The sequence below is a fragment of the Choristoneura fumiferana genome, chromosome 24 (genome assembly GCF_025370935.1).
Source record: "Choristoneura fumiferana chromosome 24, NRCan_CFum_1, whole genome shotgun sequence".
Lineage (NCBI taxonomy): Eukaryota > Metazoa > Arthropoda > Insecta > Lepidoptera > Tortricidae > Choristoneura > Choristoneura fumiferana.
Window position 1 is genome coordinate 554,224 of NC_133495.1, and position 16,436 is coordinate 570,659.

At 35.9% G+C, this 16,436-nt stretch overlaps 1 protein-coding gene across 1 annotated transcript; it reads left to right on the top strand.

Annotated features, from left to right (window-relative positions):
* Positions 1–1,764: 1,764 nt before the first annotated feature.
* On the top strand, positions 1,765–15,198 carry LOC141441658 (uncharacterized). Its single transcript, XM_074106457.1, has 5 exons — positions 1,765–2,603; positions 3,206–3,446; positions 4,499–4,638; positions 6,601–6,778; positions 14,209–15,198. Exons 1-5 carry the CDS (start codon positions 1,785–1,787, stop codon positions 14,430–14,432), a joined length of 1,602 nt encoding a protein of 533 aa, XP_073962558.1. The 5' UTR covers positions 1,765–1,784; the 3' UTR covers positions 14,433–15,198.
* The last annotated feature ends 1,238 nt before the right edge of the window (positions 15,199–16,436 follow it).

The following is a 16,436-nucleotide window of genomic DNA, read 5'->3' on the forward strand; positions in this document are numbered from 1 at the left end:
AGTTAGCCTCCTTTGAAGGCTCCTTGAAGGCCCGATGCTAAAAAACATGATTCATAAACGTCTGTTAGCGCTAATCAGTCGATCAAGGCTCTGCTAAAGTTAGAGGACCGTAGACCCTCCTTTATCTCTCTGCTAAGTCACAAAATGGCCGCCACAAGTTTGAACAGCTGACTTTGACTAGAGCAAAAAACCATAGGTACCGAAGATATTTATAGTGAAGGCAGGGCTACGCAGATTAAAAAAAAATAGGAAAATTTATTTTCAGGAATTTGTATTTAAAAATCCTCTAAATTAGCAACAATAAATTAACAATAAATATGAAAAAAAAATAAGGATTATTAACATAATTATGGCTTTTTGCACAAATAAACATGCGGATCGGAAATGGCGGAAAACAAACATCTCGCTTTTTATTTTTTTTCCTGGTAATTTGCTGTCACTGCTGTCAATTTTTTTTTTTAAATTATCGATTGGGCCATTTTTTGTCTGATTTGTCAAGGTGGCCAACATAACGCGTCTAATCCGTCTATCAGCAGCTCAACAACTAGCAGACTGCTAGCAAGTGTTTATGAATCATACTTCTTGACAACCGTCTATTAAGCTTAATCAGTCTGCTAAGTAACAGACCGATCAAACCTCAATTAAGGATTTTTTATGAAAAAGGCTGTTAATCCACACAAATCCAAGTAAATTTTGAACCATTTAATACCACTGGTTGAGTTTGCTTAAAATTTGGTACATGTACAGAGCTACAATAACATTGCAATGAACTAGTAACTGTAAGGTCCGAGTACTTAGGCCCTGAAGGGGAACTTTGAAGGGTGCTTTTGCCCTTGGGATTAAGTTGGTCCTGGTTTTATTACTGCTTTGAGAATATGGCTCTTTGCCATGTGGTTGGTGTTAATTGATCGATCATGTTTTTGTGTTTTTATTTTAGGTTTTAATGTGGTTTTCATATGGGCCAGCCCATAAAACATAAAACTCTCCAATGGGTCAAACTACCCTGACCTTACGGTACCTACTATCAGAAAAAAACTTGCATAGAAAATATTATATAAAACCTTATTGCTTCAGTATTAAAGTAACTCTCATTCTGAGAGGAGGCCTGTGCCCAGCAGTGGGATGTATATAGGCTGGGTAACAATGTAATGCCTTTGTGGCTATAGGTAAAAACAAAGCTAGACAGACACAAATGACTTCGTAGTTTTAGTAACCTACTCAACATCAAGTTAAATTTTCCCTAAACACATGAGAATATTATTCTCAACATGTTCAGTTATGAGTCATCCCATCAGACTCTTTGACCACACTACACACTTGTGATCATGAAGCATTGCTGGAGTTAAGAAGTTAACCAGTTTATAGTATGATTTGATATTAAAGATAGTCATCTACCTTCTATATTTAATGATACTGGCTTAAGTGCCCTTAAAGCTACCTTAAAGGCATCCTTTACTGACATTCAACGCCCAAGCCATGCAATTGTTGGTGCTACTGTTATTACATTCTGGAAAATGCTCTATACATTTTTGTTTTTTCATCTTGTTATTATTGCTGTCCTATGTTAATATAAATATATACAAAGTTCATATTTCATTACCTACATGAAAATTTATCACCATTTGGTTTAGCATACAAACTTATTAACATACAGTTATCAATGTTGAAGTGTACTGAATGCTGAAGTCCATTATCCCCACTGAAACATCAAAAATGTTTATATCATAAATATCTCACGAAGTACACTTTTTGTTTTAGATTGTTGATAAAAGTGGCTTATTACAATGGTTCCTTGCCGCCAGCTTTTTATGTGGTCAGTCCCTTCAATAGCAGTATTACTTGGTATATTCTGGTTTCGAAAAAAGAGGGAATTTGCCAAATCTGACCCTGGAGGAAGAGAAAGAATAAAATGTTTGCAAGAAGAACTTGCAGAGGCCCTGAAAGCTGAAATTGAGGCTAATAGTGCATCCCCAGTGGGTAGAGCAGAACGCTCCATTATCAAGTCATCACCCATTGACATTGTACCTCGAGGCAGCAGCTCCCAGCGATCCTCATCTCTTGAATTGACTGATGAAGAGATTGACTTGGAGATAGAGAAGATTATAAGAAAGAAGTCCCTGGACAAAGACAAGAGAGCTTCTTATGTCGGAAGCCAGAAAATAGTGATGAGTCTTGCTCCAAAACAAGGATCTTTCATTGTCAAAGAGTCACCCCTGAAACAGCTTTCTGTAAATGAACCTGAGATGGCATTAAAAAAAAATGATTTTGAGCAAATTTCCTGCCAATCTGATGGTGATACAAATGTTGGCATATCTAAAGAAGTTTCTGGATCACTTGAAGCTTCTCCTCCATCCTGTACCAGGTTTGAATCTGCATCATCTACAGGGGACACAATAGAGGAGAGCACAACAGTTGATACAGAAGAATTGCAAACTAATAATAATTTAGATGATCAACCTAGTGATAGTAGTGACAGTGGTAATAATAGGTACTCAACAACTCCTACAAGACGCATTTCAGAGAGAGATTCTGCTAACCACAGTCCTGTTGATCCTATATTAGCTAGTCCATCAATGTGTCACTTCTCTGATAATCATAGTGAGGTAATTAGCAATTATCTAAATTATTTGAATTACTTTAGCATTATTTTAATACACTCATGCAGGTCAATTAAACAATAAGGGAGAAACATAATTAAATATTAATAAAACTGATGGTTTTTGAGTCCATAATATTGAAAATTGTAACAAAAATATTAATATTTTGGGTACATTGCATTTGGATTTTGAGTGGTGCTTATTCATTAGTAACTGGGAAAAGTGCATATCATTCATTTTGTTCCACATCTTTCTTCAGCTTTCAGCCAAATAGGCAAATGATGACCCACAATATCATGAGCATAACCCTTCCATGGTCTAGGTACATGTTTTTTGTGCTTACTATGTGTGATTGTTACTATGGAGTAGGTATCATTATCATGCATATTTTATTTTTTACTATAATTGTCACAGCAGTCAGCTGGTTACAAAATTGCTGGGTACACTCTGAAGGTGTTATTGTAGAGTATAATTGCCTATGAGTGTAACTAAATACATGTTTTTATAAAACATTTCCATTCAACTATTGCTGGCCTGGCAAATGTATATTTGTATTCACATTTAGGTATGACAGGCATTTGACTACTGGTTCCTGTTGTATGTTCTAGGGCTCCAGTGACAGTGGAAAGGGTTGTTCAGAGGCAGCCAGTCCTCCCCCTGCTGGTATGAACATAGTTCCTGCTGAAGGTGGGCTTAGAGTACATCAATTCCTCATTTCCCAGGCCCTGGTTGGCCTATTAATAGGAAAACAGGGTTCATTCGTAACCCAAATTAAAGCTAAAACTGGTGCAAGTGTAAACGTCAGAAGACATCCTGACTCAATGAAACAAAAGATTTGTGCAGTTGAAGGTGAGTATAATTTATTTTTAAATGTATGGGTAATCTATATATATAAAAGAAAGTCGTGTTAGTTACACCACTTATAACTCAAGAACGGCAGAACATATTTGGCTAAAATTGGTAGGGAGGTAGCTTAGAGCCAGGAGACGGACATAGGCTACTTTTTATCCCGATATTCCCACGGGATAGGGAAAAATCTCGAAATAACAACCGCTGGTTTAGAGTCATGAAATTTGGTATGTAGGTAGTTGGATGTCTGAAATAACACATAGGCAACTTTTTGACTCGATATTCCCACGGGATAACTAGGGATAAAATCTCGAAATAACAACCACTGGGCTTAGAGCCATGAAATTTGTATGTAGGTAGCTGGACCTCTGGAATATCACATAGGCTACTTTTATTCCGATATTCCCACGGGATAGGGATAAAATCTCGAAATAACAACCGCTGGCTTAGAGGCATGAAATTTGGTATGTAGGTAGCCGGACGTCTGGAATAACACATACGCTACTTTTTTATCCCGATATTTCCACGGGATAGTTTTGTAACTAAGGGACCCCATACATCCGTGTATTATTGTTATTATTATTTTGTATTTTTTTTTTTGAATTGTATACTTACTGTAGTTTTTAAGTATTTTTTTGTACTTATTTTATTTTGAAAAAATGACTTTCTGCCAAGCTTTTTGCGGCGCATTCTTCTTGGGAATGATGGTCTTTCCGAAAGTGCTGGTATTTAAAAAATGACGTGTAAAAGTGCCCATTGCGGCCTATTTACTGAATAAATGATATGAATTTGAATTTGGATAGGGAAAATTTTTTGGAAATTTTAGCACTGGGTTTAGAGTCTTGAATTTTGTACAGTTATTCACAACACAACCTCAATGAAGACCACGATATAAATTTTGGAAATTTCCAGGGGAATTTTGTAAAATCCCGAAAATTTCAATTGCAACTACCAGACCGAATAGTTTACGCGTGCGAAGCCGCGGTAAAAGCTAGTAATCTAATAATGATTAGTTGTTATTTTTTTTACTATATTTTTTTTGTTTTTCACAGGAACTCAGAGTGAGATTGAAGCAGCGTTAGACATGATTAGAGAAAAATTCCCTGAGAAACGGTTCCCTAACTTTTCCTTACAAGAAATAAGTGCTGAATTATGTCAGAGACTTGTGCCTCTTGTACCAGAGTTCCTTCAAGTAAGTACTAATTAACATCATTATGATATCCTAAATGTAATTATAACTAATAATAATTTACTAAAAAAAGTAAAAAATAAGATAATAAAATGGTTGATATTTTTTAACATCAATAAAAAACATGAGTAGGTAAACATTAATTTACATCACTTATTTAGCTTTACTGCATTATTTTATTATGCTATGGGCATTAAATAGTTTTTGTTAAGGAAGCAATTCCGGGTAAAAACTATCATATGTTCTTCCCAGAGCCTTAAACTATTTTCATACCAAATTCCATCTAAATCGATTCAACTCTATCCATCCATCCCTACCATTAATTTAAATGCAGAAGTAACCTGTCTACCTCTTTAGTAGTTTAAGGCTCTGGGGAGGACTATTATTTCTCAAAAAGTTGTCCATTTTTAAATTTTTCAGTTATTTCACCACAAAAAATAAGTTTTTTTTTAATATATACAAAACCTTGTGCAAAAAGTGATAAAAAGTCAGATCGATTGTTGAAAACAAAAATTACACAATACAAAAAGTGCTACTTTTCAGTATGGCGATCTAAACTTTTGAGTGGCCTTTTACGATGTGTAACTAACTTGAGGTGTATTTATTAATCACTTTTAAACATTCAAACTATATATTGGTTAGTTGTCATTTTGATGTCGTTTTTCATTTTCAAAATTTTATCACAGTTGTCTTCTACTTTTTCAATATATGACTTTATTTTAACAAAGAAGTACAGTTTATGAGTAACGTTATAAAACTTTCTTTAGCCATTCTTATTTGAAAACTGACACTAAATGAAAAGTGTCTGTTCATGGTTTAATTTTAGTTTATTTTGAAAAAATGTTACTCAAAGCGGCGCTATGCAAAATATGTCGTTTTAAAGTTAATAAAATTCCCGTTTAAAAAATAACAATCGACATAAAATCGTCATTATTCGTATAGTGACACTTTTTCATTCACCCTCATAACAGCTCCGCTCCGTGCTTGGTCTCGGTCTGATTTAGTGACACTACCGCCATCTTTCGGCAACTAATGTAAATATTTAAATATGAAGGTGTAATGCATTGCGTGCGTCTCGCCAGATAGTTTGTAGAAGGCGGGTAAACTAAAATTGTCATTTTTCGTTTAGTGTCAGTTTTGTTTTCAACAAGCGAGATAATCTTTGTTGTTGGATCCAATAGAAAGTTTTGATAGGCGAATAGTCGAGCGTTTTGACCGTGCGGTCAAACGTCATTAGCGTCCCACGTTTATTATAGCACAACGGAAAGACAAGTCAGAAGAATTTTAATCACGCTAAATTTAGCATCGGCATTGTCTTAAATTTTCATTAAAAAAAACCCTGAGCATTAGCTTTTTTAATAACACCTGTGAAGACACTAATGACGAATAAAAAAACGCTGAATATTCGCCCTGATGTAGTTACAAAATTACGATTCACCTCACAAGATTTCGTGACGTTTTCTTGACGTCAAGACATTTTGGATGTTTTATGATCTTGTCCTTGGGCTAATAATTTCTTGACAAAATTGTTTTCTTGTCAATTTCATGACACTTGAACTTGGCACTTGAATTTCATGAACTTTTTGAGAAAAACTTATAGGATTGTTTTTAACCTGGCAAATGCATAGTTGCCACGGGATAGCGATAAACGAGTTTTTCGCAGACGGAAACGCAGGCAACAGCTAGTCTAAAGTAAAGAAGCTATTAAAATAACTACCCATAGTGCTTAAATTTTATCATTGATTATTATATTCGAAACTTAGAAAGATACAAGTGGCAGAGGGAGGTTATATAAGGCAAATTTAACCTCCCTCTCCCCTCTCAACGGAAATAAAGAAAAACATTGTGTAAAAAAAATGTAGTGTTAACAGAATGAGTGAACAGTTTCACACCATTTCATTTCCAAGTCATTCATTACTATCATACTCTATCGATGCCTTGAACGGTGTATGCTTATCTTGTTAGTTGCAGCTCGTGGAGTCGGTGAACAACGACACGATAATGACGTGCCTGGTGAGCGCGGGACACTTCTTCCTGCAGCAGCCCTTGCACCCGACGTTCCCTTCGTTGCACGCCCTGCACCGCCTAATGGCTGCCACCTATCAAAACCCGGATGTACCAGCCCTCCCACGTCCTGTAAAAGGTAAGAAACTTGACAAGGTTAACCCCCTTTTTCAGGCGTATTACCTTGCTCCTCTGCTACCGCACAAACCAACGTAACGTGTAGTTCATATAGACCGCAGCGTTTTTTTTCAGATAATTTTCACAATCGCATTTTTTCATTGTAGAGAATTTTAACATCGCGGTTTTTCATGATCGAAAAATTATTTATTCGTCTTTTTTCATGCAGCGCTTTGTCATGAAGCGTTTTATAATAATCGCGTTTTATTTTTGTCGCTTATTTTACCAGTACATTATTTTATCAGTCGCATATATTTTCAGCAGCATTAGGCAACCCACGCCTTATGTCCACACGGGCTCCTTTTTCTGGGCGGTCTGCCCTTCGGTCGGGCATCTGAAGATACATAACGAACCTAACCTACCTATTAAAAAAATAGACGCGATCATTATAAAACGCATCATGAAAAATCGCTACTCGGAAAAAATGCGTTTTCTCAAACATGCTATGTAATGTTTATAATGTGTTCTTTAAAACAGGCTTCAAAATATACTGTTGCAGGCCTAGGCCTGCAAGAAGACAGTCTTTTGTTTAAATGCAAAACGTCAAATATTCGCGACAAATTATTCACGACTTGAAATTAAGAATCTGAATTTCTATGGTTCATTTATTAGTTACTGAATAAATTCACAGGACTATAAATATTCTATATGTAAATATATAAATACTAGCTTTTGCCCGCGGCTTCGCTCGCGTTAAATTTGGGGTAACACAGACTTACTTTCCACGATCTTTATTTTCTTGTTTTAACTGATTTTTCGGAGGATTATATTTGCAAATTTTCGAATTTCAAAAGCCCTGTTTCACATCTTCAGGTCAGGGGTGTAATATTAGACAACCTACTTGTTTTTTTTGTCCGCGACTTCGTACCTACGCGATATAGGATTCCCGTGGGATAGGAATCAGTGAATTCAATAGAAAACCACACTGTGATTGATATGAAACAGGCTTCTATTGCTTACGGTATATATTTTTAAAAATATTTCACCAATAGTTTTTTTTTAATCAGCTCAGTTGAAGTCAGAGTCAGAATTTCCGTCAGAATTTCGGGAAATTCTTTAGTAGTGCTCCTTTACACTCCCAAAGAACCTAAACGCCATATTTCAGTTTCCTATGATCAGTAAAACGAAAAATGTACTATTGTGAAAATTGAAAATTATCTTACAAACCACCGCAGCGCGTAAGTGTATCACTGAGCACTGACCGTCAATTTCAGCGCATGTGACATCGCGAGCGCCAATCAGCGCTTACGCTTGCTAGGCCCGCTCGCCCCGCGTATTGCTCAATCCCCCACGATACCTACCTTATTTTGAACTGAACGCATTAACGGTCATCGCTACACTATACCGCGGACTATGTGAACTCCACGTTGCGTTGGTTTGTGGTAACAGAGGAGCAAGGTAATAAGGTTGTGCTCATTGATATAGACGAATTTACGCCTGAATGTATAAATCATAGTGCGTATCGATTTTGTTCACAAATCTGCACTTAAGATTCGACCTTGCTCCCTTTATAATTGTACAAAATCGGTTGACTTTTAAAATTATTATTCGCCTTGAAATTAATCCTTCATAGTTGAACAATATAAAACTGATAAATTTTGTAGTAGCGTGTCTTGTCTCAGGGCTAGAAAGAGGGTATATAAATAATAGGTATGTAGTTAATTTGTTGCGAGTCACACGGATCTACGTAGATTTCAGACATGCCGCACCAATGTGTTTTTCTATTTATTCGTCAAGATTTCCGAAATAATATTATTTTCTCAAACATCCAAGGAAATGTCGTCCTTATCTTCGTGATCATAGAACGCCAAGTACGTCATTGTATAGAACTTATTGAAGATTCGTTCTAATTTAAAATTAGAGGATAGTTATGGAATTGCATACATTTCCGGTCATGGCCAGCAAAGAGATTGTCTTTTGTTTCAGTGGGTATTTATTTATTTTATTGACTATCTATGGCATACTGCCAATTAAAAAAACATAGCGCGCGTATGTCTACCGGAAATAGGAAAAAAAAATTACTACGGATTAAACCTTAAACGAGTGGTTTTTAATTAAAATAAGTGTTATTGTTTCCGATATGAGTTCATCATCAAGTGACATGGTATTATTTCCTTGGATTTATTTGAGAAAAGCACTATACAAGCCTCGTCCGCGAACAGGGATTGTCGGCCTCGTATCTCTAGATGGCCTCGTTAACACTCGGCCGGCAATCCCCTATTTCGCGGTCTCTGCAATAACGTACTATTGTTTATTATTAGCAATACACTTGCTTAACGAAAACTAAGATTTTTACTAGTTTAACCAGAGCCAAAGAAATAATTAGGTTAGGCGCCAACGAAATGAAGGCATAATCATGAATCATAAACTGTTCTTATCATTAGTTATCAGCAATTAATGTTCACCTATTTTTAAGATTACATATTAACTTTCATCTATTTTGACCAGATAAGATCTTGTTTAAATAGATGTGTTCAACGTTTCGAGCCTCAGGGGTTAAGTAAAAAAATCGGCTTAGTGCGAGTCGGACTTTCGCACGAAAGGATCCGTATCACCGCACTAAATATAGTCGGTTTTCCATTTTAATTTTGGCGAATACTATCATAATCGCGCTAGCAGATATCTGCTAAATTACCTGTTTCAAAATGTTATATGGAAAGTGGGCGCTGTTATACCTTTAAACACACTTCAAATTGAAGTGTCTGATCACTAACCTACCATTATCCGGATATGCCCGCCTTCCCCCCCCCCGTGAAAGGCAAACTACTTAAACCGGTCCCTGTCTAGGTCAACGTTGCAATATTCTTTTAAATACCTACCTTGCATATATTAGCTGAATTGGGAAATTCTTGTCGTTGCTAAGGACAAGCTTTATGAATTACTAAAGGTCGAGTTTCATTAGTTTCAATGATAATGATAATACGTCACAAAGTGCTTGACGTGAGTAGTCAAGCTATTGTTACGTGATATATATAAGATCGCACAAAATAAACAAGAGCATTCTTTTCCTAAAAAAGCCGTGGTGGCCTAGTGGTTTGACCTATCGCCTCTCAAGCAGAGGGTCGTGGGTTCAAACCCCGGCTCGCACCTCTGAGTTTTTCGAAATTCATGTGCGGAATTACATTTGAAATTTACCACGAGCTTTGCGGTGAAGGAAAACATCGTGAGGAAACCTGCACAAACCTGCGAAGCAATTCAATGGTGCGTGTGAAGTTCCCAATCCGCACTGGGCCCGCGTGGGAACTATGGCCCAAGCCCTCTTGTTCTGAGAGGAGGCCTGTGCCCAGCAGTGGGACGTATATAGGCTGGGATAAAGTAAAAAAAAAATTATTTTCCTAGCATCAGCAGAAAAATTGCTTCGAGATTTAATAGAGCATTTATACAGCGTTTTTATAGAAAGTTCACAAAAATGTTGGTACCTAACCTTTCGCTTTTTGACTATACGAGTACTCGTATAACCTGGCTCTGTCTGTTCTTTAGTTCGACCAATTTTAACAACTGCTTGATATTTTATTAAAGTAAATACTCAACTCTATCAGAACCTTTACTTTCTTTTTATCATTTTGCTCGTAAGCTGTGACAAAAAATTCAAGTTGGATGTTTCACTTTTTATTCGTTTTCTCTCAAATGAGATAAAAAATATTGTATACATATCTCTCACGGGTGATACGGGAATATTAAAATAATCGATTCAGAAAGTCCTGTCTTCGACTTCGGCCTTGTAATAGACTTGCGTTCGTAATTCCTTACTTCTTGCCCTTAAGATACAATGTACTACTACTACTCGTTCGTTTTCATGTTTAATACTGTACTTTACGATTTATGACGTATTAAAAAAAACTACTTACTACATCTCGTTCAAACCAATTTTCGGTGGAAGTTTGCATCGTACATCATATTTTTTTTTTTTTAGAAGTTACAGGGGGGGGACATTTTACCATTTCAGTTTAGAAAAAAATGATATTAGAAACCTCCATATCAATTTCGAAGACCTGTGGGTCTGATGAAAAAAAATCTTTTTCGAGTTTCAGTTCTAAGTATGGGGAACCCCCAAAATTTATTGTTTTTTTTTTCTATTTTTGTGTGTAAATCTTAATACGGTTCACAGAATACATCTACTTACCAAGTTTCAACAGTATAGTTCTTATAGTTTCGGAAAAAAGCGGCTGTGACATACGGACGGACAGACAGACAGACATGACGAACCCTAAAAATAGTCATAAAATGTCTTTCATCGCATGCGCTGCGGAAACTAATAAAGATAAAACAAAAAAATGTTCTACAATATTAAAGAATACATATTATTATATCAATACCTACAAAAATCTTCGCGATCCCATACATACGTCCAACTATTGTAGTTATGTCACTATAACTACTTTTTTACATTTTAAAAGTTGATAAAAATGCCGTCTAAAATCAGACCATTTTATCCATACCTTCATATTCATCCTTATCTAAATAAATTATTTCATATTCAAGACTGTTTCAATACCTGTAGATTACTTTTTGAATCATTGAAATCGGACGTTCCATTGAAAATACGAATGTGTGGATATGTGGATTACGAATTTAAAAATATCAATCTAACAGAAAAATTTCATTTACGTCGACGCGCGCCTGCTTCGCACGGGTCGGGTGTAAGTAGTTTTGGGAAGTGGAGCTGAAAATGTGTGTAAACTCTGTCCTAGACTAGATTAGACACCTTTTTAGGGTTCCGTAGCCAAACGGTAAAAACGAGACCCTATTACTGAGACTCCACTGTCCGTCTGTCTGTCATCAGGCTGAATCTCATGAACCGTGATTATCGTATCGCTATAACAATAAATACCCTACCAAAAACAGAATAATATTATTTTATTATTTTTGCTCGATGTTAATAACCGCAACAAGTAGACGTTTGAAATATGTATTCAAGAAACAAAAAATATTTAGTTGGATATTCACTTTAAAAATAATTAATTAAATTAAAATAAATATTTAAGGGGACCTCCCATATTACAAACATGATTTTTTTGCCGTTTTTTGCTAATGTCATTATTCTCATTATTAGACTAATGTTGTATAGATAACGGTACGGAACCCTTCGTGCGCGAGTCCGACTCGCACTTGGCCAGTTTTCTTTAAAATTTTGCCCATTCTAACTACGGGCTACCGGCACGGAGACCTTTTTACCCGACTGTCCAAAGGAGGGTTATTTTGAATATTGTACCCGTGCGGATCCGGGACGGGGAGAGCTGGTCTATAGATATAATCTATATTAATAATTTCGTCCAGGGGTACGGTAGACTCGAACGAAATGTACATCAAATAGAAGAGCGTAAAAAATTAGTCAATCCGAGTCGACAACTTGTAGGCGGAAAATTCGGATTATCGAGTATTTTCAAAAAACTTGAATAAATTACTAAGTATATAATGGCGTTGCGAAGTAAACATGTCAAAGTCATCACAACTAAGTGGCGTTAGTGTCACGGCATCACGTGTCACAGGTGTCACAGGTTTGCATTTCGTTCTCCATTGTGACCTCTGACCACACACCAAACCCCGGTACGTTTCGTCGATTTTCATCAGCTGAGCTACTACGAAACTCGAAACTCGAAGTTCGTGTCGTGCTGTCCCTCTGACACTTACACTATTTAATACGAGAGCGAGAGGGACCGCACGACACGAACTTCGAATTACGAGTTTCGTAGTAGCCCTGCAGATTGATCGTACAGACGAATCGTACCGTATATGGGGCCCTTTAGGTCTAATTTCTTTGATTATGAGACAGAGACATCATAGTTATTTGGGCAAATAAGATTTAGGAGAGATATCTACTGGTGAAATACCGATACGTAGGTTAGCCGTTAAAGTGTTTGTGATAATAATTAAGGCTGGGAATATACGTCAGATTTTTCGATAAGTACGACAGTCTTTACTGGCAAAAATTTTTTTTAAACATTAATTATTATGAGTCTACATTTTACCCGAGCGAAGCCGGGTTTTCATCTAGTATAAAATATTCGTGTGTTTTTTAAATGTTGTAACGTGCAATATAGCATTCACTTTCTTAATTATGCTTTTTAATAAAAACCTTCATCAAAGAGAAAGATGAAATCGGTAAAGTCATCCGCAAATTATGGCGGAACTAAGGTAAATGAGGATTAATTTTAAGAATAAAGCATTTTATTCGACCAATGAATACTTAAAATAATTGACATGGAAATTATCACACTATTATACAGAAATTTATATTTATCTCTGATACTGATAGAGACCTCAGGAGACCCCAGAGCTGGCGCTTACCTCTCCCAGCAAATTTCTCTGACCGTACAGAGAGGTAATGCCGCCAGTGTGCTGGGGTCTATGCCGCAGCAGTGCCTCTTAGATGGTGTTTTCTTTTTATAGTTAGGTATATTTATGTAGTTTTTATTTATCTTGTTTCCTATCATATTGTTGTATTTTGTGTTGTGTTTTTAAGTATGTGTCTATTCATTTAATGTTATTTTCTTATTTTAATTAAATACATATTACCTGTATACTTATATTTATTGCGTACTATTATTTTTATTAAAAACTAGTTTACTAAAGTTAGTAAAAAGCCCAGCAGTGCTCGATTGACCACTTCAAGCTTGTTCGCTTTACAGCATCCCATTCCCATTGTAATGCAACTTGCACTATTTTTTTTGCAGATCAACTGTGCATAAGAGTGGGGTAGTATTTTCTACCGCGTTTACGACGACAATTTCGATTATAATCGTGTTGGCTACGGACACTAGGCGACTAGGCGTGTGCGGCATACTGATGTCACCTTCACAGTGCGACACTCGCTTATACAATTACCTAGTGAATCACTACTTCAAAAAAATTCTCTTCCACAAAATTGACCCTTGAAATAATTTTCTTTAAGTTCACTCAGGAAAAGGTACCGAACTGTCTGGCTCAGATTTGTTTTATTTTTGTATATGACCGACCGACACGTATTTTTTTTTTTTAGTTTTTTTAGTCATTAAAAAAATACGTGTCGTTTATTTTAGACTACCCACTCTCTAACATGTATAATAATAAACAAATCGGAGCCGGACAGTTGGTACCTTTCCTTCAGATTTTTTTTCGATTTTGATATACAAACTTTTTTTTAAGTAGTGACGATAAATGTAATATGGCTGTTAACGCCAAAAACCAACCAGCACAGAAGTTTACAATTAGAGTAGTAGTAGGTTACACTTTCAAAATGTAACATGAAAATAAAGGGATTACAGAGATTTAGTTCCAAAATTTATCAGGATCCTAAAAATAAATATTAATAGGCTATCATGGTTGGGACTAATAATCTAAACCTGCTCTTAACATTTTTGACAAATAAATATCTAAGTTGTTGTTCCATAACCGAGTGCTTGTTTGTTGCAGAGGGCTCTATCTGCGCGGCGCCGACCGAGAACAACTGGTATCGCGCGCAAGTGATCTCAACCTCGGAGGACAATGACACATCAGTCGTGAAACTCGTCGACTTCGGCGGCTACCTCACCGTCGACAACGACCAGCTCAAACAGATCCGGTCCGATTTCATGACCCTGCCCTTCCAGGCCACAGAAGCCCTTCTGGCGTTCGTCAAACCAGCAAACAATGGTTAAACTCTTATTAATCTACGCTTCATCTCCATGCTTGTTATTAATTATGTAATTGACATTCTGCGCTATCAAATTTCTGGTAAATTCGATTAGTTCATTAAACACTTACGCTTCTTGAATATGGAACAGTGACGCTATTAACACTCATTTCAATCTTTTGTTTGTTATCCGTTTACTTGCAATTTTTTTTCATTTACTGACGCTTCTTTTATAACTATACTAGCGGACCCGGCAGACGTTGTCCTGCCCGAAAAAACGCTACATTAAATTATGATAACATACCAACAACGGCGCCTTTTTTCTTTAATTTGCACAAAATAAATTTCTGAACGCACGCATAAATATTTAACAACCAATATATATGTCAAGCCTTTTTCATTACTAACATTATTCTACATTTTTTAAAGCTAAAATACGCCATTATCCGAATATTGGGATATATATTGTCAACTCGAAACTTTTATTTAAATACGTTCCTTAATTTGAGGGGAGAGTTTACTGTATCGACGGAATGAACATTAGATGTTTGACAGGTACAAAACCATGGTTCAACCGGTGTTCATTTTGAATAGGAAAATGTTTTTTCTTTTATTTAATTTTTTCGACAATTTTCCAATGTTTTTAATACTTATTCTGCTATTCGGGACGGAGACAAATACAACAAATCAAACACCATGAAAATCGGTCCAGCCGTTCTCGAGTTATAAGTGTTCGAACAAACCCGACTTTGTTCTATAATTGTATATATTAAAATTATACTTAATCTAAATTCTGTCTGTGTTTAATCATTAATTTTCCGAATCATAATTTTTTACCAGTCGCGGTGAGTAGTTCCCATCTGCTTTGCATGCTGCACGCCATTGGTTGTAAATTAGTTGATGCTTACTAAAAACTATTTACTAAAAACTAATTAATATTTATTCATATATTGGAAACTATTTCCTCCTATACTCGAGTCCAGAAGGCATAGGAATATGTCGATATAACTTTGTGTAGACGAGGAAAGAAAATGTTTGTCACTTTTGGGCTTTATTTCCATAGCTTTAGGCCTAAAAACGACGAACCTATTCATTGCGCGACTACACCTAACACCAATTTGATTTGTATTCTATCTGGTATTCGTAGCCATACCTCCCGCACACACAGACTTGCCTATACCATACATTATACAATTATATAGGCCTCCTTCGAAATCCATAATATCGTATGTCTTACTAGGACAAGATAAAACAAAGAAATAATTTTAAACTATTGATGACAATGATATGACAATATGAAATGTCAACTAAACAAAAAGACGGACGGCGTCCTTACCGATGTTCAACAGATTTATTCGAAATCTTTCAAATAAACAATTCTCTAATATACATATTTTATATCGATATTACAGCACTGGTGAATCTGTGGCAACATTTGTGTGTAATGAACTGTCAAGTTGGTTCTCTTAATTCTGGACTCAAGAATAGGCTCATATCCTAATTAATTACAAGCTAAATTCAATTAATGCCCTACCTAGCCGCCATCAAGAATTGCATAGAAATTATTGGGTAGTTCCTGGGTAAAAAGAAAATATTCCATTTAGTCCCTTGGTTAGATTATCATAAAATATTGGACACGTATATTCTCTTTTGTCAATCAAACAAAAATGACAAATGACCAAACAGCACTAAGAGGCATTTTGCGGGCACGTCGGTTGGTAAAGTTTACAAAAAAAAAAAACAATTAATTTTCGAGTTGTCAGAAGAAAGTATTTATACTTAGTATTATTACTCCTTACTTATTAATAGGTGCTGTACGTTAGGTACCTGAATGTACAATATGTATGAATATGTATGTGTGTGTGTATGAAGCCAATATGTTTTAAATATAACCTAACCAACAAAAAGTTAGAAAACCCCCGACATTGTCACTTCAAAGTTCAATATCTCAAAAACGGCTGAACCCATTTTGATAAAACGTGTCTAAGAGCCATCGCTAGAAAACCTGCTTTCAAGTAAAAAAAACCAT

Excerpts from the sequence above, each read along its gene's own strand:
- LOC141441658 (XM_074106457.1), top strand. The coding sequence starts at position 1,785 with ATGGTTCCTTGCCGCCAGCTTTTTATGTGGTCAGTCCCTTCAATAGCA. Across the intron at positions 3,447-4,498 it reads AAAGATTTGTGCAGTTGAAG|GAACTCAGAGTGAGATTGAA; the intron begins GTGAGTATAATT and ends TGTTTTTCACAG. Across the intron at positions 6,779-14,208 it reads CCTCCCACGTCCTGTAAAAG|AGGGCTCTATCTGCGCGGCG; the intron begins GTAAGAAACTTG and ends TGTTTGTTGCAG.